The following is a 23,786-nucleotide window of genomic DNA, read 5'->3' as shown; positions in this document are numbered from 1 at the left end:
AATCATTGAATTTCAATGTCCATGTAACTGTTTACTCTTCTAGAAAATAATAAATGAAACAAAATCTGACTGTCTAAAAAAATATAGCACTTACATGGTTAGGAGAATCACACTTTTTTATTTATTTATTTTTTATCGTCAAAGCCTTCTTGGAAAATGATTCGATATTTACAGCCTTCATTCTAATTTGATGTAAACTAGGATAGCGCATTGCTCTGTTTTCTTTTCCTTTGAAATGTGAGATTATTCTTCTCTTCACAAAGAAATAGCCTGTTTTGATGTGGACCACTGCTCATGCCCTTCTGAGGTGGCTCTGGACAGCTCTGAGCCCCTCACTCAACACCTGCCCAGGGCTCCCCACCTGTGCTTTCTCCTGGCTCCCAGTACAACCTCGCAGAGAGTGGCTGGGAAGAGACTGTCTGGGTGAAATTCACATCCCTTCCAGTGGGTATTTGTAACCCCAAAGAAACCTTAGTAAATAGATATCCAGCTGAAGGGCCTTTCTATCATATTCCAAGATATGAGTGGTAGAAACATATTTTTCACCCCCCACAACTGTTTTTATCTCTCTTTGCTTTCAACACCCCTTCTGCTCTCTCCTTCTCCCTCTCTTTCCCTCCCAACCGTATACAAACACACACACACATATTTTTTGTAATGTGATGAAAGCACATTTCAGATTTCTTATTGAAATGACCTACCAGCGATTTGATCTGACATAATTTGAGGAAGTCCGTAAAGTTTTCATCTAAAGTTTAATGTACCAAAGAATGTTTTTCAAATGGCACAACAGAATTGATATTAGGCTCCATTTAAATATTGATCTGTCTTCCATGAGTGATTGAAGGGACCTATACTATGAAATATCTCCTTTCAGGGCACCATCTACATAACTGATTTATTGGTTGACTCATTCAGTACATTTTCTTTTGTGCCATACACTTTTTTAGGCATGTCGAGTACATCACTCACACAACAAAGACCCCTGCTTTGTGGAGTTTACATTCTGATGGGGAGAAGCATTTTACACAATAAACATAACATATGAACAAAGTGATCGAGGATTTTGAAGAAAATAAGTACAACAGGCTAAAGGGAAATCATGAGTATTGGTTGGAGATGGGGGCAGGTTGCAGGATTAAATAGGTGGACTTGGTGAGTCTCATTGAGAGCTGAGATTTGAGCAGACTGGTAGGAGGTGAGGAAGTTAGCATCTATTTGGGGGAAGAGCATTTCAGGAAGCTAGACCATGTTTGGGTGTTCAGAAACTGAAAGGAGGTTGCGTGGCTCGAGCAGAGGGTGTGATGGCATGATGTGGGAGAGGTACCAGGTGGCCAGAGCATGTGGGCTCTGCTGGACTTTTTAAGGACTTTGGCTCTTATGTGGTGCAAAAACAGTGAGCTACTATAGGGTTTTGCATGGAGAATGATGTTCAGACTTAGTGTTTAGATAGAAAACCCTGGCTGCTGTGGATTTGAAATAGACTTTGAATGAAAATAGACTTGGGGGTGGAGGCAAGAATAGAAGCAGAGACACCAGTTAGGAGACTACTGTGAGGTTGGATTCTCGGGATATTTTAGAGGTAGGGTCAGTAGAATTTCCCAATGGATGGGACGTGGGTGTGTGAGGAAGTGCAGCCAAACATAGGCTAGGGTTTTTGTCACAAGGAAGAAAATAATAATCTAGGAGTCTAAGTCAAGGTCTAAGTATAAACAGCCAAAAAGAGCACAAGGTTTTAAAAATTTAAGCAGCGGAGGAAGGTGACAAGACAAATATCTCCGTCTCCAACTGCTGTCACATGCCTCTTCTTGACTGGATTCCAGGATCCGAGTCTTCAATGCCTGTGCACTCATCATTCCTTCTGCCGGAAACTCTTTTCTCCAATATCTTTGCATAGTTGGTCTATTTCAGATCTAAGTCCTCAGAGAGCTCTTCCCAGGCCATGTTCCGTAATGCAGCTGCACTTCCCCAAACCTCTCTAGACTAGGACTCTGTTTTGTTGTCTTTATTGCACATGTCGCCTTCACAAAATATCCTATTTTCTTTTCATGGTCCATCTTCCCCACTGGAATGTGAACTTCATCAGTGCACAGACCTCACTTGCTGCCATGTCCCCAGTATCTAGAACAGTATCTAGCACACAGCAAGCAGGTAGTCACTATTGAGTGAAGAAGTCTTGATATCAAAGTAAAGCAAGTATTTGTTAGAAAAATTAAGACATGAAAATAAGTAACCTAAGTAAATAAAGAGATGTCATCATAAGTCACTCAATATATGATGCGTTGACAAATGAGTTAAGAATAAGGAAAACTAAAAGAAACCCATGGAGTGGGAAGAATTGAAGATTGTAGAATTATTGAACTTCAGAGTTAAAGGGATCAGCCCAACAGCATACACAGGTAGAAATCTTGGCAGAATCTCACTGATCTTTCTCTGAACACCTCCATTAACATGAAGTACATTATCATATTTTCCAATCATTGGATAGTTTATCTATTAGAAAGCTATTTTTCATACCATGCATAAGAAGTTCTGGACTAGGCAGAGTGGATTGAGTATTTGGCCAGGGGAGGTGTAGTCAGAGACCCAGAGCCAAGAGAATTTGAGGACAGTAAATAACCAGGAACATGGGAGGAGTTGGATAGCAAATAGCTACCTCATATTTCTTTTAGGCAGGCACAGAGAAAGAAGGGTTGGAGAAGAGTAGTATTAGTTTCGCAGATAATAGACTGGAGCGGTACCTGACTCATTCTCTGTCAATAAAGCTGTCTGAGTTAAATATCCAGGCAAATCTGAAAATGCTGATCCCAGCAAGATTAAAAAAAAAGTATCAAATTATAGTGAGAAATGTAATCACTTATACTTCTGGAGCTAATATAAATTTGAAGTAGGAGGCTAATCTTTGCTTGCCTGAGGAAGGAAGAGAAACACTTTTAGTTGGAACAGTAATAATTTTTGAAATATAATTCTGAAGTAATTTTCTTTGTAATGTGTAGAGCCTGTGGATGGTGGGATGCATTTGGGATTAATGCAATAGGTGTCTTTAGAGTTTGGGGTTGAATGAAGAGACTGCCTCCGGATTTGAAGTCAGTCCATTGGACTCTCTCTGGCCCAAGGGGACTGACTCTTAACCACAGAAAAACTTACATCTGTAAACCTCTGGCTACTATAGTCTCCAAATGGTTGCTCTTTTTTACACTCTTCCAAATGCTGTAATTTATCTAGGAATGGACCATCACCAGATTTTATTTTCTTCCCTGAAATTTTGGCAACCAGACAGCACTTTGTCTAATCAAAACCACTCAGAAGTTTGACAAACCTTAGACAGTTGCAACTACCAGCGATAAACCTTTTATGTACAGCAATCAGAGTCTTTCATGGGTGGTTTTAAGGATGGTGTTTGCCTACAGAGAGAAACACCACTTTACAAACCAAGGGGAAATACGAGGGTTTAATATTTTGATCAGAGAATTTTTGAACTAGCAGAGGAAAAAGCTGAGCTACTTTGTATGATCGAATGTATTGCAAGTAAATTGAAGTGAAATCAAGTGCAGGATATCTGTCTAAGGGAAATATCAAGCTATTGTAAATGTAAATATCCTTTCAGAATATCTAAACAGGGGAAGAAAAAGAGAGAACTTAGAATTTATCTATGCAAGACGCTGGACATAGTGATGATTAGAAGATCCAAGATGGGAATAACTATGATGACCCAGCAATGAAACATGATCTTTTGAATATATTTGATTGATTCCCAGTGTTAGGCCAAGTTCACTGTCTTCTGGGCTTTATTCTTTCATTTACCAAATGAGCAGGGGATTGAGGACAAATTGGGTGAGGAAATCTCTACGGTGCACTCTAAAATTGGAATCATTTAGAAGACATGAATTTAGTGGAATTCTTATGACTGTTTCTTACATTTGTTTAATTGCAAGAGGTGCTATAGACTGTTATATGTAGGTTCAAATAGAAGTGAGATACATGCAGAGCAGAGAAATTGTTTCTGCTCTGAAAATATGCACAAGATTTACCCAAAGAACATCTTGGATTTTCACATTGGTATCATTTGCTTCACTTGCTTTTCTACTGTGTATCTGTCCATAGCTTTCCCCCGGTGGAAAAAGAAATAGAATAACTGGGGGAAATTAAAATCACTGCCTGTATAAGTGTCTTGACGTTGGCTTTTCAGGTCCTGACTGGGAGAACCTGGCCTTTCCTCCTTTTGCTCCCCAGTGTTTCCCTTTTCCTCCTTGTGATTCCCCTCTCTCCCAGTTTACAACAGGATTATTCCTGGCTTCCAGCCCTTGTCCATCTTATGGCTCCACTCCCATCTCTCTGGCTATCAAACTGCTGTTGATCCATTAAGCTCAGGTTTCTCCTTCAGAGAACTATGACTGATACTGCTCTCCGTCTGTACTGCTGTTTCACATGCTTTAGCACTGAATTTCGTCTGACCTTACTGTTTTATTTGTTGCCTTCTCTCCCCCAATTGGTAATATACTTCTCTAATGCATTGTACATCTATGTAGAGTATAGCTCAGTATTTGGCTGTTTTTCAGGGGGAGAAATGCTCATTCTCAGAGTTCTGAAAACCAAAATGGCATCTTGAAATCTCAGTGTTACCAGCTATTAGCCACTGGTATAAAGCATAAGGATTAATTCCAGTGATAGGATATCCTAACGCAGTTGTGTGTGAGAGTGAGTGTACTTTAAGTAGAAAGAACACCAGTCTTTGTCAGACACTTTTCTCAGGTCAGTGCACAACCGGGTTCCACGTTCTCCGGGTGCTGTGGAAGAGCAATGGAAGAGCAGCTGTTTTACAGTTGGCACCACTCTCTTTGGAAGTCCCCTGAGGAAGGAAGAAAAAGGCAGCAGCACCGGGAAGGCGCTGCAGCAGACATGGCCAGATGTGTCCCTCTGGGTCAGAAGGGGCTCCTTTCTCACAAGATTTCAAGTTTTTTAAATAATGATCACCTAGGATGAGGATGGGTATTATGATGTGAATATTTTGAAAGTATGGAGCTTCTTACACCTCATCCTATTATGTTTTATTTACAAATGTTTACATATTTTCTATCCCATTATTCCTTATGTACTGATAGTTAGGCTTAGCTAGCTTATGGTGCAATAACAAATAAACCTTGAAACCCTAAGGGATTAACAAAATAAGTATTTGTTTTTCTCTCACTTCCCAAAAGATGGGGTGGTTTTCCCAGTGTCTCTTCATAAAGGGATTCGGAGGCTCAGTGATGACCTTACAGTATATTTTAGGAAAATGTTTGTCTATTCCATTCCCACTTAATGATTATATAATCAGTTTCCTGATGAATAAAACAACTAACAGCATGAGTTCTCTTATTTATGCATGCAGATCAGCTATTCTTCCTGTTTCCCTCCCACCCCCAGAAGTTTTCTCATGTTCTATTCCTTCATCCTATAGTAGTAATTGCAGCAGAGACTTAGGGCTGGGCCTGGAACAGCAGGGCCTTCTGGATCACAGCATATGGGCATGGAATCCTAACGTGGAATTTGTGCTCTGAGGAAACTAAGACTTACGATAGCTGGTCATCTTTTCATCCCAACTCTAGAGCAGTAGTACCTGAGAAAAATCGGTGCCACAATAAATATTTTTTGAATGAACTCACAACACCTCTTAGCTTTGTCTTTATCATAAAGCTAATTTTTTCCTATTATTTTACCTGTGTAAAATATTCCCTAGCTTTTCCTATATTTGCAGTGAATACTTTGAAACAAAGCTCTGAACTTCACCTACTGTAATTTGACATTGAAAATTGGAGAAAGGAATGTTTTCCAAATTCAGGAATTTACTCCCCCCCTTTTTTGTACTGATGTAACTTTTGAAATATAAGTAGAAGCTTAGTGAAAGCATCACATCAAATATGTAAACTGCATAGATTTTAAAAAAGAGAAATAGATGAAAGAGACCGAACTGAATTAAAATCCATTTAGTGTCATTTTTCAAATATCACCTGAAGCACTCTGTATAGTCATTTCAGCTGCTTCAAGTATTACAGCCTCAGGCACAGTGTAGTATAGGGACAGTAAAGGTAACATGTAAATTGTGGACAAAGAAAAGAAATGTGTTTGTTCATGGTTTAAATAGAATATTTCTGGAAAACTTTTCACTTGGATGGCCCTTCTTAAGTGGCTGTTTTTGTAGAGTTGAAAGTGGGGCTTGCAAAACTGTAAATCAGGCGTCTACATTCACATCTTGATCCGCAAATTACTTATTCATTTGCTAGAGTAAAGCAGATTCATGAAATCAATACGTTGGTTATTCATTTATGCCTTATGCTTTTTTTTTCCATTTGGAAGAATCTATAAAGCAAACTCTTAACATTTCATTGAGCTAAAAAATGAGAGCATATTTCTAGCAAATGTCTTCAGTTTCCTTCCTCTTGTGTTTTCCTGTTGTATGAGGATCGCTCAAGGCTATGTTCTCCATTGGTGTGAGATCAGTGGGTGGTTATGTTCATGTCAGCCATAATGACTTTCTGCAAATATCTGTGAAAACAGGCTTGTGCAAAGTGGTCAGGGATGAGCTTAGGTGCTACATTTGTGAATTAAGGACTGGAGGTTCTTATGTATTTTAAGAAAATAAAATGTTGATTTGGAGGTCACAAATATGAAATTGAAGTCGTATAATCAATTTCATATAAAAATTATAGCGTTTCCATGATGAATTTCAGATTAAGGTATTAATTTGCATCAATATTCATCCTACATTGAGGCTGTTAGGGGCTCCAAATACTTGCACCGAGGAAGATCTGCTACTTTAATGCTAACCCTGCAGACATGCTCTGGATTCTGTGTTATGTACATTAACCTGAAATGTTTGTTCTTGGGTAATGAATGGCAGCTGTGTTCTCTATGATGTGCTTAAATACTTTCACTTTTATGAAAAATATCACTGTCAGATTGTTTCTCAATGTTGTTTTATAAAGTTAGCACCTGAAATTTATATAATATTATTAACCAATGTTAAACCCAATAAATTTATTTTTAAAAATTAAAATATATATACAAATTTTTAAAACGGGAAACAAATAAATATATTTAAAAAAAAAAAAAAAAGATTGTTTCTCAAAATGAAATCCCTTTCCTGATGTAAAGCTGTGAACTTTCGCGTTTCACTAGGGAACAGGAAAAGCATGATGCTGACTGTGAGCTCAGTATACACCTGAGTTTGTGATGAAATTAAAACAAGAATTAGCCGAACCGGTTTGGCTCAGTGGATAGAGTGTCAGCCTGCGGACTGAAGGGTCCCAGGTTCGATTCCGGTCAAGGGCATGTACCTTGGTTGCGGGCACATCCCCAGTGGGGGGCATGCAGGAGGCAGCTGATCGATCTCTCTCATCGATGTTTCTAACTCTCTATCCCTATCCCTTCTTCTCTGTAAAAAAAAATCAATAAAAAATATATTTAAAATAAATAAATAAATAAATAAATAAAACAAGAATTAATTTCAAGTCTGCCCTTGGTGAACCTGGAGATTTTGGGGAAACTTGGGTCTTTGTCACACACAGCCCAAATGACAGTCAAAATTCAGCCTAACTCTAATTATTTAGCCCTTTCATAGCCATTCTTTGAATTACAGTCTTAATATCTGCAGGTCTGTGACAAGAACAACATGTTGGTCTTAACACTTGAAATATGTATTGGTATAATGAAGGGAACTGGATATTTGAAATATTTTCTATTTTTAATATGACCTTGTAATTTATTTTGGTTATAATTAACATTACAAAATTATGCGTGGTACAGCTCATTGAAAGCCCAAAATGTACAAAATAAGTTGAAAAGAAGAAACAGCTGTCTTCAAGATGTCTAATGTTCTGAGGGCTACATGGTGTGCAAAAGCCTACAACCTCACCTCCTATATAAATTTCTCGAATTCTCCTTAACATTGTCCAGTTGTTCAAACAGCTTGTAGTTTCAATAGCTTCTGTTATTGTTTTTTTCTGGGGAGGAAACTTGTTGTTTTTTTCTTTTCTTTAATTTTTTTAAATAACAGATTTGTAGTCACTACCTGGTTTGAATAAATCAAGCCAGAAATATCCTGACAGTGCACCGAACAAGACCTGTGTGTATAATGTGAGTTCTTTCTTTTCAATTTTAGAATCAACCTTGTCCTATGTTAGGCAGCTGGAGGCAAGAGTAAGACAGCTGGAGGAAGAGAATCGCATGCTGCCCCAGGTGGGTGACTTCCAGAAGCTCATAGCTAGTCAGTGTCATTTGAGTTGTAGCATTTTATTTGGAGTTTGAAGTCTCAATTACATTTTCTCCTTGAAATGATAGAAATCATTTTGTAAGTAGTCATTCATCAGTGTGGAGTGTGATTACTTTTCATAATGACCATCCTATTATGCAGGTTCTTAAACTGTGACAATAAAAGATGCAGATGTCTGAAATAAGAATGTAAAGTAATTTTGGAAGGAAGAAGAAAAGAAAAATGAAAGGAAATAGAAAGTACTTTGATAGCACTGCTCATATACATTATGCATGTCGTTGGTGAAGATAGAGAAGGGGCTTGTATTTAAAGAAAAATTTTGCTAATTTGTGAGGTAGGGAAAGCTTAGGTAGATTGAAGCTGTCATGTTTTAATTAAATTAGCATGTACTAAAGTTCTTTGTGATATGATTGAACCTTTCAGCACAAGGGGATGACAATAATGGACAGTTTTTACTTTGGGGCCTCATTTCTTTTCCCTGGTGAATGTAAAGTGTGGCTTTGTCTGGGGTGTACTGCCTGCCACATATTTTCCTTATAAAATTATTTCCATGGCCAATATCTTGGTGAAATGATGTTAGTCCTTTGAGGGGGTGGTTCTTGGGAAATGTTCTGTGAGGAGTTGAACAAATCTGATTCTAGGTTGGTTCCCTTTACAGACATGTAGGCAGCAACGTATTTTAATATTTTATAAAAGTGAACTTTTTAAGTATTTGGTTGCTATTGTTCTTTCCACATTTTGGTGATTATTTCTATTTCATAAGTGACTAAGGGAAAATTAAAACTCAAGAAGTTTAAACGGAAATACCAAGACCGGTTACAGTGCAAGAGGAGATATAGAAACATTAGTTTAAATATGCTTAGGAAAGACATTTTAGGTCTTTTTTAAAATCCTGTTTTGTTTTTTTTAAATGACTTTTGGTCAGTAATGATTGGGCTATCAGGTACTGCATGTGAGAATGCCTGTCTCTTTCTTCCATTGGCCAACCATCTGGCTAGAAATCATGAAATTATATGAATCTACTTATCTCCCTTCTCAAACTACACGTATGTTAAAACTCAAGATGACTGAAAGGGTCATTTGTACCATCGAATAAAGTATATGTAGAGCTTTTTTCTCTTCTATACTTTTCATTTTCAAATTTTCTTGGCCATTTTTCCTTTTATATTGGATTCACTGTATGAGTGTGCTAGGGCCCTGTTCCAAAAGTGAAAAAAATATAATTAGTTGATTATGGACACTATCTATGGTTATACCATCTCAGAGGCAACTGGGAATGTAAATGAAAAGAAAGAGAAAAAAGAATGTTTCTTAGTTTTCCTGTGAGTGGAAATGCTAGCATCAACATCAAAATGCTAACATGTGTGCTATCTTAACGAAAAAGAGGGACTACAAATGTGAAAATGATGACAAGATTGATTTCTAAAAATCTGCAAATGTGAGTGTTAGTGGTCTTGAAAAGAAATCAGAAGTCTTCACCTATACTTGATATGTGTGTATAATTAAATACATAGTACTTACACAGTTAAGCGTAGAAGAGATTAGAAAACTTTTCAAGGTATAAAGTGTTCAAGCATATGTTTTTAAAATTCTCTGCTACTTTCTGTCAAAAAACATTGTTTTGTTTATTTCTCCACAAGAAGTGGCTAGGAAAGATCGTGTTTTATTGAATCTAAGGTGTTACTGATGTGAGATGCCCCAGTATCATATGTACGATAAAGAGGGGAAAAAAAAAGATGTCAATTATTTCTAGTCAGATTCTTGCTAATATCAGAGATGGTAAAATGGAAAAATATATAAAATTAAACAGCTATGTTTGTGCCCAAATTACTTTAATGCAATGAAAAATCCATTGTTTTAAATAATATGCAAAGAAAACAATAGCTCTCTCTTAGTTCAAAAGCAGTATTTCCATTAAATTTCGGTACTTGTTAGTGTTTTCATTTACAGCAAAAATACATAGAGTCAGCACTTGCAATTACTTGGTAGAAACACACTGAAATGAACAGACAGTGAGAGTCATAAAAGGGAATCCTTGTGGAGGGCTGGGACTGGGGCTGGAAAACACACAGGCTGTACAATTTCTTAGACGTCACTGGGACTGTTATAAATAATTATGTGATTTCCCTGCAGAAACTATTTCTGATTGCATGATGTTAGCTGATTTGCAAAGTCAATTCAATACAACAAGCTAACGTCACTGCATAAAATAGTTTCAATATCTGAAGACTTGATTTTCAGTTAAGAGCTTTTTCACTGTGCAGTTGATTAGAAGAAATTCTTTTTTGTTCCCAAGTTTTAAAAAATATGACCACTTGTCTTTGGGTAAATAGGAATAACAATATAGTTAGCAATTGACATTCCAAGTATATCAAATATCTTTTGTGGCTGTGTCCAGCTTCTTTGCTGATAATTTAGTGTTTAGAATAATTATGTAAAGCATTTTCCCGGAGGATAAAATCTCCTCCGTGCTCATTTTTATTCCTTATATAAAATTGCATATAATGAAAAGAAAGTCACAACTTTTCCCTAGCTATGCATATTTTAAAATAAGCAAAGTGAGTGTCACAAATGCTGTGGATTTCTCTCTGGTTAGATGCAAAGGCTTCCATTTCTTAATTTATACATGACAAAGTTCCACCCAGCTCTTAAATCTTGTAGGCCTGAGTGTAAATAAAGTTTGGGTCCAGTCTTATACCCATGCAAAGTTACCAAGTCCTAGAATGAAGGGTTTATAGGCAAGAACAGAGAGAAAAACATAGTGAAGACTGAGTTGGTTCTACCCAGTGGTACATAGGAGCCCACAGGAAGTGTAGATGGAATATTAATATGTTCCATGGCAGGCCATTACCCAGGGAGCACAGAGCTCTTTGCTCTGCTATGGTTTCTAGAGTATCCTACAAGACAATTGAGCTGTACCTTAAATCTAAATTTGTGAACACAGTTTTCAAAGGTGTCCTAAAATAAGGACAGTCTCATTATTTTCAGAAAATGCAGTGGTATTTGATATGTATTATTTGAAAAGGAAATGCCTTTTTTTAAACTTTTTATTTTGATAGGAAGACAATATGAGATCTACCTTCTTAAAGATCTTTAAGTGTACAATACAGTATTATTTTCTATTGGTATGAATTTGTCATTAGATCTCGAGAACTTATTCAGCTTCCGTAACTGAAATTGTATACATGTTGATTTTCAACTCTCCCCCCCCCAATCCCTGACAACCACCATTCTATTATTTCTTTCAATGAATTTGACTATTTTAGAGATCTCATATAAATGGAATCATGTGGAATTTGTTCTTTTGTGACAGCTTATTTCACTTGGCATATTACCATGTGATCCAGCTATCTTACTTCTGGATATTTATCCTAAAGAATTGAAATCAGAATCTCAAAGAGATAGCTGTACTTCATGTTCACTGCAGTACTATTTACAATAACCAAGATGTGGAAGCAACCTAACTGTCCATCAGCAAATGAATAAAGAAAATATGGTGTGTACATACAATGGGAGAGGAATCAGCCTTTAAAAAGCAGGAAATCCTGCAATATGTGACAACATGAATGATCCCTGAATGTCCTTCCTGAAAGTTGGTGCAAATGATCACCAATGATCACTTGAGCTTAGGTATTCTTTCTTAAACACATATACATGTTTTACAAATTACACTTATAAAAATATTTCAAAGAATTGCATCTAACCTCTCAAAATACTAAAACTTCTCAGACTGGTCTGTGAGTTCCATTCTGTGTATATTTAATGTGAGATGAGCACTAAATGAAGATTGCATGTTACTTAAGTAAATATAGCTGCTATCTATGAAATTTGACTAACTTTTAAATCAAGTGAGGTGGCGTCATGCACAGTAACATAAGTAGGAATTTATGAAATAAAAGACCCAATATGGTGTAAAATTATTGTAAGGAATTTTATATCAAATTAAAAATTACATCTTTATTGATTTCAGAGAGTAAAGGAGAGGGAGAGATAGAAACATCAGTGATGAGAGAGAATCATTGATTGGCTGCCTCCTGCCTGCCCCCTACTGAGGATTGAGCTGGCAATTCAAGCATGTGCCCTGACTAGGAATCAATTCATGACCTCCTGGTTCATAGGTTGGCACTCAACCACTGAGCCACACTGGCTGTTCGGAATTTTATATCAAGTTTAAACGGAACATACCTATTACCTGTATGCTTTTACACATAAACACAAACTTTCTGTGGATAAAGATCTTCAGAGTTGGATAAAGCCTTACATATTACATCGGGCAATTCTCTCTTTCAGTAAAGGCATGGAAGGTTCAGAGGGGGGAGACAGCTGATTAAGGGCCAACTCGGGCCAAGACCTAGGCCTGTTCAGTGTTCTTCCTAGCACACACACAGTGCCTCCTTTAGTCACTTCATGACATTTATAAAATTCAGTGTATTAACTTATTAAATCTGTTTTTATCTTACTGTCAAATTCTTTTTTTTAACCATGTCTTAAAAATTAACATGGTATCTGCTTAGCCATCTAAGATTTCTTAAACATTTATTCTGTTTCTGCTTTAAGGGAAATACTCTATTTTTCTTAAATTTGCAAAAATTCATTGTAGCCTTCACTCTGACACATTTTTTAAATAGTTTGGAATCAAAGTTTGGTTGTACAAACACATATACTTAAATTTGCACGAAAAAGTCATACTTAACAGTATGTGGCCAGAGGGGGCAGAGGGGAGGCGGGTAGGGGCACAAATAGTTACAGTAGTAGTTTTCAAGGTATGTGCCCATAAAGGTCTATATTTTAGCCCAGATTCAGACACCTTGCTTAGATCTCTCTGTAAGAATCCAGTGAAGCATTACCCTATGCTACCGAGGAGTAATATGTGCCATCCATATGATTAGGTACGGAATCTGCAATGAAATCTCTTAGCTAGGAAATACCTTAACGTGGATGATACAGAAGACCATTCTGAGGATTTCATTATAGATAATACTGTCTTTTGAAGACACTAGTCACTATTCAGACATAACAGTGAGGTAAAAACTATTTTACCTATTAAATAAAACTGTTATCACCTCTTCTGTGTTGAGTTTCGATTTTGCATCATTAGTAGGGCTCGAGACTTGAAACAAGATGTTTGCTGAGATGCCAAAGTCAATTAAGTGCATTTGTTAAAAGTCCCATCGGGAAATCTGTTCCCTTCATCCAGCGTTCTGGCACCAGCATCTGTTTGGAAAGCACTCTTATCCCCTCTGTGCCCCAGAGGTCCTCTCCAAACCAAACTACCTTCCTCTTGAGACCAGCATTTGAGAGAGGTTCCCAGGAGCAGTAAAGGTGCCCTGCCTGCCTGCCTAGGGCCCTGTGCCTGCCCCGGGGCTGGGGCTCAGCAAATAGGTCTGAGAGCTATGGCAACTGGAACACCACTGAAGGGGCCCCTTTCAGCAAGTGGTTCCAGTTCTGTTGTTCTAGCATGCAAATAAGAGTCTAATTTTAGGAATGGGAATGAAAAATCTCCCACTCCTGTAATTTAGTGACAGTGTGGCCTCGCACTGCATGGGGACGAGGCAGGGCCAGTCCAGAGCAGTTTCTGAACAAAGGGAAAAAACCTATTACTGTTGCCAGAAGTGCCCCGGGAGGGGCCACAGGAGCTAAAGAAACTGAGTAGTTCGCTTCCATGGCAACCACCCCAGATCCCTGATCAAGTCTCTGAAAAGCTCCTTCTGTCCTGTGCTGATGCAGATCATGGTGCTCAGGGCAGAGGGGGCAGATTCTCTCTGGCGCATGGATTTCCCCTGGGAGCTTTTGCTTTTTTGCTGTGGAGACACTTACTTATGGTTGTTCCCCTTTCTCCTTTGCACATTTTTCTGACTTTGTTTTGCAAGTCACTTTTGTCTTATGGGACCATAAATATATAGCTCATATAGGGCTTGAATTGCTCTAAAAATGTAGCATAGGGTAATGCTTCCCAGGATACATAAAGCAAGTGGTGGTGTTCTTTGTTATTTTCATGGAAATTACCTTTCTTGGCCCTCCTGAGGAGTAATATGTGCCAAAAAAATTTTTTTTCATGGATAGGAATTCTATGTTGCACAACCTGAGTAGAATCTGGATGTTACTGATAAGAGAAAAAAAGTTAAACCCATTAAGGATTTAAATGAACTCCACCGGAGGAATCGTGCGCATGGATTCCCATTTTCTCTAAATCGCCATGATTTATATAATTAAAGAAAAAAAAAAAAGGACAGCTTTTAGGTATAGTTCTATAGAGTTTTCAGAGGATAGGCGGGAGCTACCCCAGTGGTGTGGGTGTAGTGGAATAAAAGAGACAAATAGATTTGGAAAATAGATTTATGGAGGAAAGGTCATGCTGGAGAACCTAAATAAATAGAGACTGGATTAAGGGAAAAGTTAAAGTCTTCTAGAGAAAATATCAAAGAGTAAAATTAATAGGGTAATGTCTAAGGTGACACGGAAGGCTCTCATGGTGAGGAGATGTACAACATCGTCTGTGTTTCCCCTCATGCTTGAGGGCTTGTGTTTGAGGATCTGATACGTGATAAGAAGTCTTCATTCTAAAGAGAGAAAATAGGTGAGTTGCAATGCATAGAAAATATACCACTTATTAAACTTAGAATTATTGAATTTAAAAGTTATTACGGACATTGGTATCAATAAAGTTTAACAGTGTTGCCTTTTGTATATCTACACTGGCATGTTAGTAATTCTATCACTAGTGGATGTTAAATTGTTTTTTTGTTTGTTTTTTATTTGTAGTAGCCATAAAAATAGCAGCATTCCTATTACTTGTCCTTGGCAGAATTTGTCACACACAAAAAATGATGAGACTTTGAGCATCAAGTTTTGCTGTGTAGTCATCTCACTAGAATCACAGATGTATGAATGAGAAGTAATATGGAGGAATTTTGAGATGGAACTATAAGAGACATTAATGGTGCTTTGTCAAAATGGTTTTCTACACTTTTTTGCTTTTTTTAAAAAAATCGAAAGTAAAGTCAAAACTTAAAAAGATAAATATGAAGCGGTCCTTTTCTAATAGGGTAAGGAATAGAAAGTGGGAAATCTTGGGTAGTGTTTGATTTCAGAATTAAATGTAAATTCTATCGCACAGCCCATTCGATCTCCATTCCCTGTTAGAGGTCACTACCTCCATGGCTGATGTTTAAATCCAAAGCAGCATTTAAACCTTGCCGTTCTCTTCTTCATTCTGGTTCAAACCTTTCCTACAGTGGTGTTAGGCATTTTTCATGTAAAAGTGTTTTCTTTCTTTGCTATAAGCCTGAGCAAAGTGAAGATGCTTCTAACATATAAGAAACTAAAGTTGGTGCCTCTTGATAATTGGTAATTACCTATATCCTCTAAATATAAAGTAGACAAATATAAGTGTATTATAGGCAGTAGTTATATTGCCTAAATCTATATATATAAAGAGCCAGGGTCCGTAATGTCCAAAACCACTGAACGAACGACTGAACACCAGAAGTCAGTCCTGCAGTCAGTGCTGAGTCGCTGAGGCAACCCAGCACTGACTGCCGTGGGGGCTGTGGATCAGGCCCGGAGAGAGAAGCAGGGTCTGATCTGCAGCCTCCATGGCAACTGTTGATCAGCCCTTGCCTCTCTTTCTCTCCGGGCCTCACCAGCAGCCCCGGGGGCTGCTGATCAGCCCTGCCCCTCTGATCAGGCCCAAGGATAGGCCTGGAGATGCTGACTGGCATAGAAACCGAACAATCAGAACCAAATCTGGGTGAACTGCAAAGGCAGAACCTAAAGTGGGGGCTTAGGAGGGGTTTTAAGGGCAATAGCTGTTTGGTGTAAGGTGTAAGAAAGCGGTTCAATTTTTTAATGACTGGTTTTGACAGTATAGAGCATATGGCTGGCTGTCAGTCCAGATATAGGGATTATGTATGTTTATTTGCCAAGAGCATCTCCTCCTGCTTAAAAAGGCTCTGTCCCATTTAAGCAATCTTATCCTATATAATCTATTCTAATAAAAGGGTAATATGCTAATTAGACCGAGTTGACTGGCCATCTTCTGGACGTCCAGCTTCCTCTGGACAAAGCCACTGTGGTGGGGACCAAGGCAGAGGCAGTTAGGGGCGATCAGGCCGTCAGGGGAGGGCAGTTGGGGGTGAGATCAGGACAGCAGGGGAGGGCGGTTGGGGGCAAGATCAGGACAGCAGGGGAGGGTAGTTGGGGGCCAGATCAGGTAGGCAGAGGCAGTTAGGGGTGATCAGGCTGGTAGGGGAGAGCAGTTAGGGGTGAGATCAGGCAGGCAGGCAGAAGGGTTAGGGGCGATCAGGCAGGCAGGTGAGCAGTTAGGAGCCAGCGGTCCCACATTGCGAGAGGGATGTCTGAATGCCCACAGGGATCGGGACATCCCCCAGGGTGTCCCTGATTGGAGAGGGTGCAGGCTGGGCTGAAGCACCCCCCACCCCCATGCACGAATTTCATGCACTGGGCCACTAGTATAAATATATTATATATAAAAGATGTAATGTAGACAAATAATTATATGCTTGGAAAAATAAGGCTGTTTAAATAAATTTCTCAGTGATTTGAGATTTTATTAAATTATATTTAAAAGGCCATTATTATGTGAAAAATAAGCAAAATATAACTGTCATTTTAGAAAGCAGAGACATAGTCAGCAGTGACTTTGGACTGCTGGTAACCAGTCTTAGAGGAGGCCCTGTGACATGCTGGGGCAGATGCTGGTGGAGATCAGCGGCTCTGGGTGGTGGCGGATTAGCTGCCGGGCCAGGATGCCTCTGACCTCTGTGTGGCCCCTGTGCCTTGACTAAAGGAGAGGGCTGTCCTAGGTGATGTGTCAGCTCTCAGTTCTGTAATCCATGACTCTGTCTGGAGAAAGTCTGTGTTCATATGTGATGGCCACACAAGATAGGGGTGCCCCTTTTTATTTTGATGTAAAATTTCTTAAAATTACAATGTAATACCATATTTGGTCTTTTATTTACAGCTGCTGATTTATGTCATTGTGGGTTATTCTACCTCCTTGGGTTCTGATGTTAATAAAATCTCATCAGATAGCTATTACATTCATTTAAACCCCATATAGCCTGGGGTTTATATCTTTGAGATTGATATCACATCAAATATGTGTATAGTGGAGCTCACATACTAGTCTTAAGCCATGTTAGCTTTTGTGTGTTTTGAGAGATAATGTGCATCCTCTTAAGGTTTATTTTTATTCATTATATAAAATTATGTGTAATGAACAGAAAGGCGCTAGTTTTCCCTACCAATATACTTATCTAAGAATAAAACGAGTGTGATAAGTCCTTACGGCTTTCTCTTTGGTCAGGTGCTTTATTGGTAAGTGTGGTTCTTTCCAGTCCTGAATAGTCTGAGCCCAAGGATAAATGAAAGCTCAGGGCCGTGTTTTGTCTCCCAGGTCCCAGAATGAGGAGGGTCTTTACTGAAGGACAGATAGAGAAACATGTGGAGGCTGAGTTGGTTCTCTCCAGTGGTAGAGAGGCGCTCACAGGAAGCACATGTGGAATATTGTCATTGCCTGTGGCTCTTCACTCTGCCATGGTCTCTGCGGTATCCTACAAGCATCCTGGAGCTGGACTTTCAATCCAGTCCGTAAACACAGTATTTCAGAGAGCCCAAAACTATGAAGTCTTGCTACTTTTTTAAAAGGAAATGCCTTTTAAAGATCCCCTGAACTTAGGATATTTTCTTCTGAGTACATAAACTAAGGTAAACAATTTTTTTAAATGACATGTAAAAATATTTCAAATGATTTCATGTAATGAATGGCAACATGACATTTTAGAGAGAGAAAAAGTTAAATTATGAGAGAATAACAGTACAGGACATGTTAGAAAATTATTTACCTCTATACCGAAAGAATGTATAGTCTTTATATTAAAATGTAATATATTTTTCAGTAATTCCATTCAGAGATAAGCCAAAATAAATTACTGTAAGAAAAAAAAAGACATGAGTTTGTATACATTAATTTTTACATTGACTAGACTGAGAATAACAAAAGAATGCCTGCATATAAATCGAAGTCTTTACTTGTGATACACAGAAGAAACAATGTCCGGAAGAAGAAAATATTTTTTTTCAAAGGATTTCTGATTTATTGGATTCATCCTGTAGACTAAAGCATCTGAAATAATAGCCAGCAAGAAGTGGGCTTGGACTTTCTTTAGGTGTTGTGGAGGACATAGAAAATGAAAGAGGAAGTGTAGGTGCCCTGGGAGACGGTAACCAGGGCTGCTCTTACAGTTTATATGGAGCGTTTATATAGTATCTTTCAGATTGCGGGCCACTGAGCCTGTATAACCTGGTAGCATGGTAACCTAAGGAGCTAATTAAAGTAGGTGTAGAGAAACAGTATGAAGAAAGAGCATCTGAAATACAGGCTTTGTCTTAATTGTTTTATAACTTAGGGGCCTTTGGTGGCTAAGTAATCATTCTGAGTAAGAGAAAGATTTGCAGGGGTGGGCAATGTCCGGCCCGAGGGCCATGTAAGGCCTGGGAAATCATTTGGCCTGGCCCTGCCAAGGCATCAGGGGTGAGTTAATTAAATGTTTAACCAAATACGGCAGGCTAATGTTTAAGATGATAACTTTGGATGGCCCGCGAATGATGTTATAAATATCCGAATGGCCCTTGGCAGAAAAAAGGTTCCCCACCCCTGATTTGGGTTTATGAGTTTATTCTAAAAATTTTACAAAGTAGTTTCTGTATCAATAAGCAGTGGAGTATTTTGATAAGCAACCCATGCACATTTGTAAATGTGGCATTACTGGAAGCAATGGTAGCTTGTGTTTACTTAGGCCACACCAAGTGCAGATTGGTGAAACAGATGGACTCTGTTCTCTCAACCCAGTCAGCTTACCTTTGGGATGACCTATATACCCTCCTCAAATATATACTAAGTCTGGTCCTCACTTGGGCTGTTGACTGGCTGCTGCAGTGATGTCTAGCTCCCATAGCTCCCAACATTCTCTGGGCTGAGACAACCCCAACTATGCACGGGTTCTACCTTGCTCCAGGTCCAAAGCCTGTAGAGAAAGTACTTCATACCACAGGGTTCTAGTGTTAAGCTCAGAAATGGAGGTGAGAAGGAAGTGTTACTATTAGAAAGGAGACAGTCAATTCAAAGATTGTTCCTCTGTTTTGAAAGTGCTCCATTATCCTTGATGACAGTGGATTTACCTGGTCTAATTCTTTCCTTTGGGAGAACTTCGTGTCCTCAAACTTCTCAGTACCTCAAACATCTGTGATTGCAGGAGTGCTCAACTGAGACACACAAATGATAGCGAGCTGTTTCAGAATTTTATCCTCTTTGAGATTTTTGGAGTTTGCATAATATAGGTTAATAGAATAGAAGCAACTTTTGAACTATCATTTTTTTTAATATATATTTTATTGATTTTTTACAGAGAGGAAGAGAGAGAGATAGAGAGTTAGAAACATCGATCAGAGAGAATCATCGATCAGCTGCCTCCTGCACACCTACTACTGGGGATATGCCCGCAACCTAGGTACATGCCCTTGACCGGAATCGAACCTGGGACCTCTCAGTCCGCAGGCAGACGCTCTATCCACTGAGCCAAACCGGTTTCGGCAAACTATCATTATTTTTTTAAGAGAAAAATGAAAGACTAAGAAGGCAGCTAACCTACTGGCTTAAAACTCTTAGACTAATTATTATTTTAGTAGTTTTGTTCATCTAGCTCAGCGATCTTCAACCAGTGTGCTGCATGAATTTTTAAAACATGCAATACCTATTTATCAGGGGCACTGACCTCTTTTCCCTTAGATCACTGGTTCTCAATCTTGGCTGCACATTAGAATCACTTGGGAATCTTTTTAAAATCCTGATTTCTGGGCCTCATCCTCTGGAAATTCTGTTTCTTTGTTACTAATGTTGTGGCCCCACCCCATAACAAAGAAACAGAATTTCCGAAGGATGAGGCCCAGAAATCAGGATTTTAAAAAGATTCCCAAGTGATTCTAATGTGCAGCCAAGGTTGAGAACCACTGCCCTAGACTGTCAAAAAAAATGACAGCAACCAACACAAAAGCCATCCGGTGTGAATGCCCTGACTTGAACCATGAATATATAGGTCATATATGGTCATGTTGCATAAGATGATTGTGTCTGATTGGTTAATTCTTGGTACCAAAAATCCTTATTTACAAGTATAGGCATTTGATTTTTTAAAAAGTTACTTTGGAACAAAAAGGGTAGGAAATTACTATTATTATTTTTATAAATCAATCAAAATTACATATATATTTGTCAGATTGGCAAAATATATATTTTTTGGTGTGCCGCAGAATTTCAGTGATAGTTTATGTGTGCCAGGAGATGAAAAGTTGAAAATCGCTGATTTAGCTGTTGCTCTTAGCAGTAATATTAGAAAAAAAGAATGAATGTAGAAATGTAAGGATCAGAGAAGAAATGTAAATCTGATTCAAATGTAGTATAGCAAATAAAGGATGTGGTACTTTCTTTTCTTCACCCAAAATGCCTCACTTGCAACAGAACAACTTGGGAGGCAGAAGTTCTAACGTTTGACAGATAACAAATAGTAAGCCCGGGACCAGATGGAGCCGTCCCCGACTCACATACTGTAAGAGCTGGCTCTTGGACAGGAGGCTTTTCAATAGCCAAGATGTGTCAGCTGTTCTGACACCCAAGGCAGGTGTGTCATCATGCCAACAGAGAGAGTTTTAAATATATTTAAACATTTTCATACGCTAGGAATTTAATATACACAACTATAGAAATTCCATTTTTAAAAAAGCATAAAATGTATACTCAGAAACAAATCTCAATTCCAGTGAATTTACCCACAAATAATTGTGTGGGAACAATGGGTCTTTATACTTTTGGGTGCCATGCTTCTGTTGGGTGCCAAAGGTTAGCAGAAGCTACAGTTAGAATTTGGATGTCGTCTTCTGGCAAGGAGTTTTAGACAAAGGGCGCTTTAGCAGCTTTGCGTTTTGAACATGGTTATTTTGTTTGGGACCAGCCTCATTGACTTTCCACTCCCTGTTCCTACCCCACTCCTATTTCATTACGTGGTTCCTTGACCTGCCAAACGCACATGCTTTTCTCAGTGAGTTCTGCAAATGGTAAGATAGCTGGTGATGGCAGCGAGGTTCCCTGCCAGCGTAGGAGGACTTTGGAGAGGTCTAAGCCTGGAGCCTCTGAGTGGTCACTTGTGAAGAAGGTGGCTCATGCAGCTGTTGGGCATCCACTTTTTTTGAGGAGGAGGATTTTCTTGGTCAGGGAAAGCAGTTTTCCTGTCTTTGGCACTTGAGAATGAGATAAAGATGGGCCTGAGAGCAGGAAAGGGCAGCTGCCCCTCTAGTGTTTTCCACTTAAAATAAGTGCCCTGCACAGGATCTTGACAGTAACAAAGTCCTTCAGAATCAGTCGTGAGAATAGGATAAGACGTCTCTCCATTCTGGGTGGTTTCTCAGGGCTCTAAATGGATGCCATAGAAATTTTAATAAGTAATAAGTAGGATGTTAGGAATAAATAAGAATTTAATTGGTCTTTAAACCAGTAGAAAATGCTTGATGTTAGCAGACTGATCTTTAATACCTTTTGCCTTAAGAAATGACGCATTTTATTTCAGATGTATCTTTTGTTAATTTTGTTTGAGGACATCAATCCTACTTGTTTTAAGTGTTCAGAGTCTTAAGTCTTTAGGACGCAAGGAGAGACACAGCAGGCCATGAAAACGATAGTGTCCAATTCTTTTATTTTTACGTGCTCTTCTTTCTTTCAAATGGTGGGGCGGATGTTTGTTTTTGTCACAAGCTCTGGCTGCAACCTGAGTATCAGCAGAGGTCCTGGCTATGGGCCCCGTGCCCCTGTGGGCATCACTGGTTTGTAGGCGAGAGAATGCCTACTAATGTGCAGCGGTGAGATTTGTGTCCAGCTTTTGTTATCACTGGTCTAGCAATTCTTTTTTTCTGAAACCTGTCATGTGACAAGTGTGTTTCTGTAGAAGCACGATAGCTATGAAAACAGCACCACCATCCAAAGAAAACCTCTGGTGTGGTATCTTTGGGTTCTGAATTTGGAATTAGCCAAGAAACTCGGTTTAGTTTCTAGTCCATCTGTTTTGCTCTTCACTGGGAGATTTCATCACTCTAAAGATTTTCTCAGCATGGGAAGACTTCATCCTTTTATCAGTCTTCAGGATGTTTCTAGCCCTTAGATAAATAACATAGGGAAGAATATTTGTCTAATCGCTCTCTTTAAGCCGCTTGCTTCCTTCTCCAGAATCTTCCAGACCATTGCTGTCTGCAGTGACCTTCTCATCCTCTCTACCAGGGGTTGGCACTTTTTTGGTAAAAGGCCCAATTGCATTTTCAAACTTGTGAACCACATGGTGCTGCAACTTTTCATGTTAGCAATTGTAGCATGAGAACAGCTGAAAATAGCCACAGAGAATATCTATGTGAATGTGTGTGACTGTGTTCTAATAAAACTTTATTTCCACAACAGGTGAAAGGGGCTGGATTTAACTCTGCAAATAGTTTGCTGAACCCTGCTCCACACTAGAATTATTTGTCAATGTGTTTTTTAATTGGGGTCTCTCATATTGTTACATAAATTTTCATTTGTACATAATGAATTTATTATTTACATGTACTTTTTTCAATAAGTATATTTCACTTTTTCATTGGTTTAAGTTCCTTTGTCCTATCATCCCCAAACCTGCCCTAACTTATCAGTATCTTTGAAATGTGCTGTGATGGAACCAGAGGAATCATTGAGGAAGAGGCAAAGGTATTTTTTCCTCACAAACCACTTAGCTTTGGGATAAAAATTTGTTGGAGATGAAGACGCTTGCATTTGACTTGAAAAGGCAAGTCCTCCCCTACAGGAAGGACAATACTTGGTGTGGCTCTACCAGCTAGAAACATAGCACTTTTCTGAAACACAGAGGAATGGTTACTGAAGCTGTGCGTTAGTGAGTGATTAATTCTGTTGCTTTTGTGTCCTGGCTGTTCTTGTGTCTCAGAGAGATCGCTGTTTAGATAACGTGGGGCAGGCTTATCTCTAAAATAGACACCACATGGCTGGCGGCTCGGGAAGAACATGAATTTCTATAGAGTCCTTCAAAGACGAGTGAAATTCTAAATCCATGTTTATCAGGGAATGAGGAAGAAATCAATTTCCAGCTTAGGCGGAGGTCAGGAATCAATCACTCTTGTAATGAGGGCATTTTGTGAAAGAGTGAGAAATCAGGAGATTATTGGTAAGAATTAAGTGAATGGTGTTTTTCAGGTCCTTTTCCGTGATCTTTGTCCAGTTGTGGTTTTGATTATGGTGTAGGCGTGCGTGGAAAGGAAGGAGAGGAAGAGCCTTATCTGCGAGGTGCTTAGGGGAGCGCGGAGGAGAACAAAGGCTCGTTCCTGTGTCCAGCGTGTTTCCTGGGCGTCAGGCTGGGACCTGAGGAAAAGCAAGAAGGATCCTCACTTGTCTTTTCGTCTTTGTCACTAGGACTGACGGACACCA

General features: G+C 38.9%; 1 protein-coding gene across 4 annotated transcripts in view; it reads left to right on the top strand.

The window, feature by feature from the left end:
* CCDC85A (coiled-coil domain containing 85A) overlaps positions 1–23,786 on the top strand; it is a 170,036-nt gene that overhangs the window by 122,553 nt on the left and 23,697 nt on the right. For 3 of the 4 annotated variants that reach the window (XM_059659773.1, XM_059659771.1, XM_059659770.1), the window contains exon 3: positions 8,141–8,217. The exons of the other annotated variant lie outside the window; for it this stretch is intronic. In XM_059659773.1, the coding sequence (XP_059515756.1) occupies positions 8,141–8,217 (77 nt within the window). The remainder of the gene's footprint in view (positions 1–8,140; positions 8,218–23,786) is intronic. 4 annotated transcript variants of the gene reach the window in all.

This window comes from Myotis daubentonii, chromosome 12 (assembly GCF_963259705.1).
Source record: "Myotis daubentonii chromosome 12, mMyoDau2.1, whole genome shotgun sequence".
NCBI classification, from domain to species: domain Eukaryota; kingdom Metazoa; phylum Chordata; class Mammalia; order Chiroptera; family Vespertilionidae; genus Myotis; species Myotis daubentonii.
This window is presented reverse-complemented; position numbering and strand designations above follow the sequence as displayed.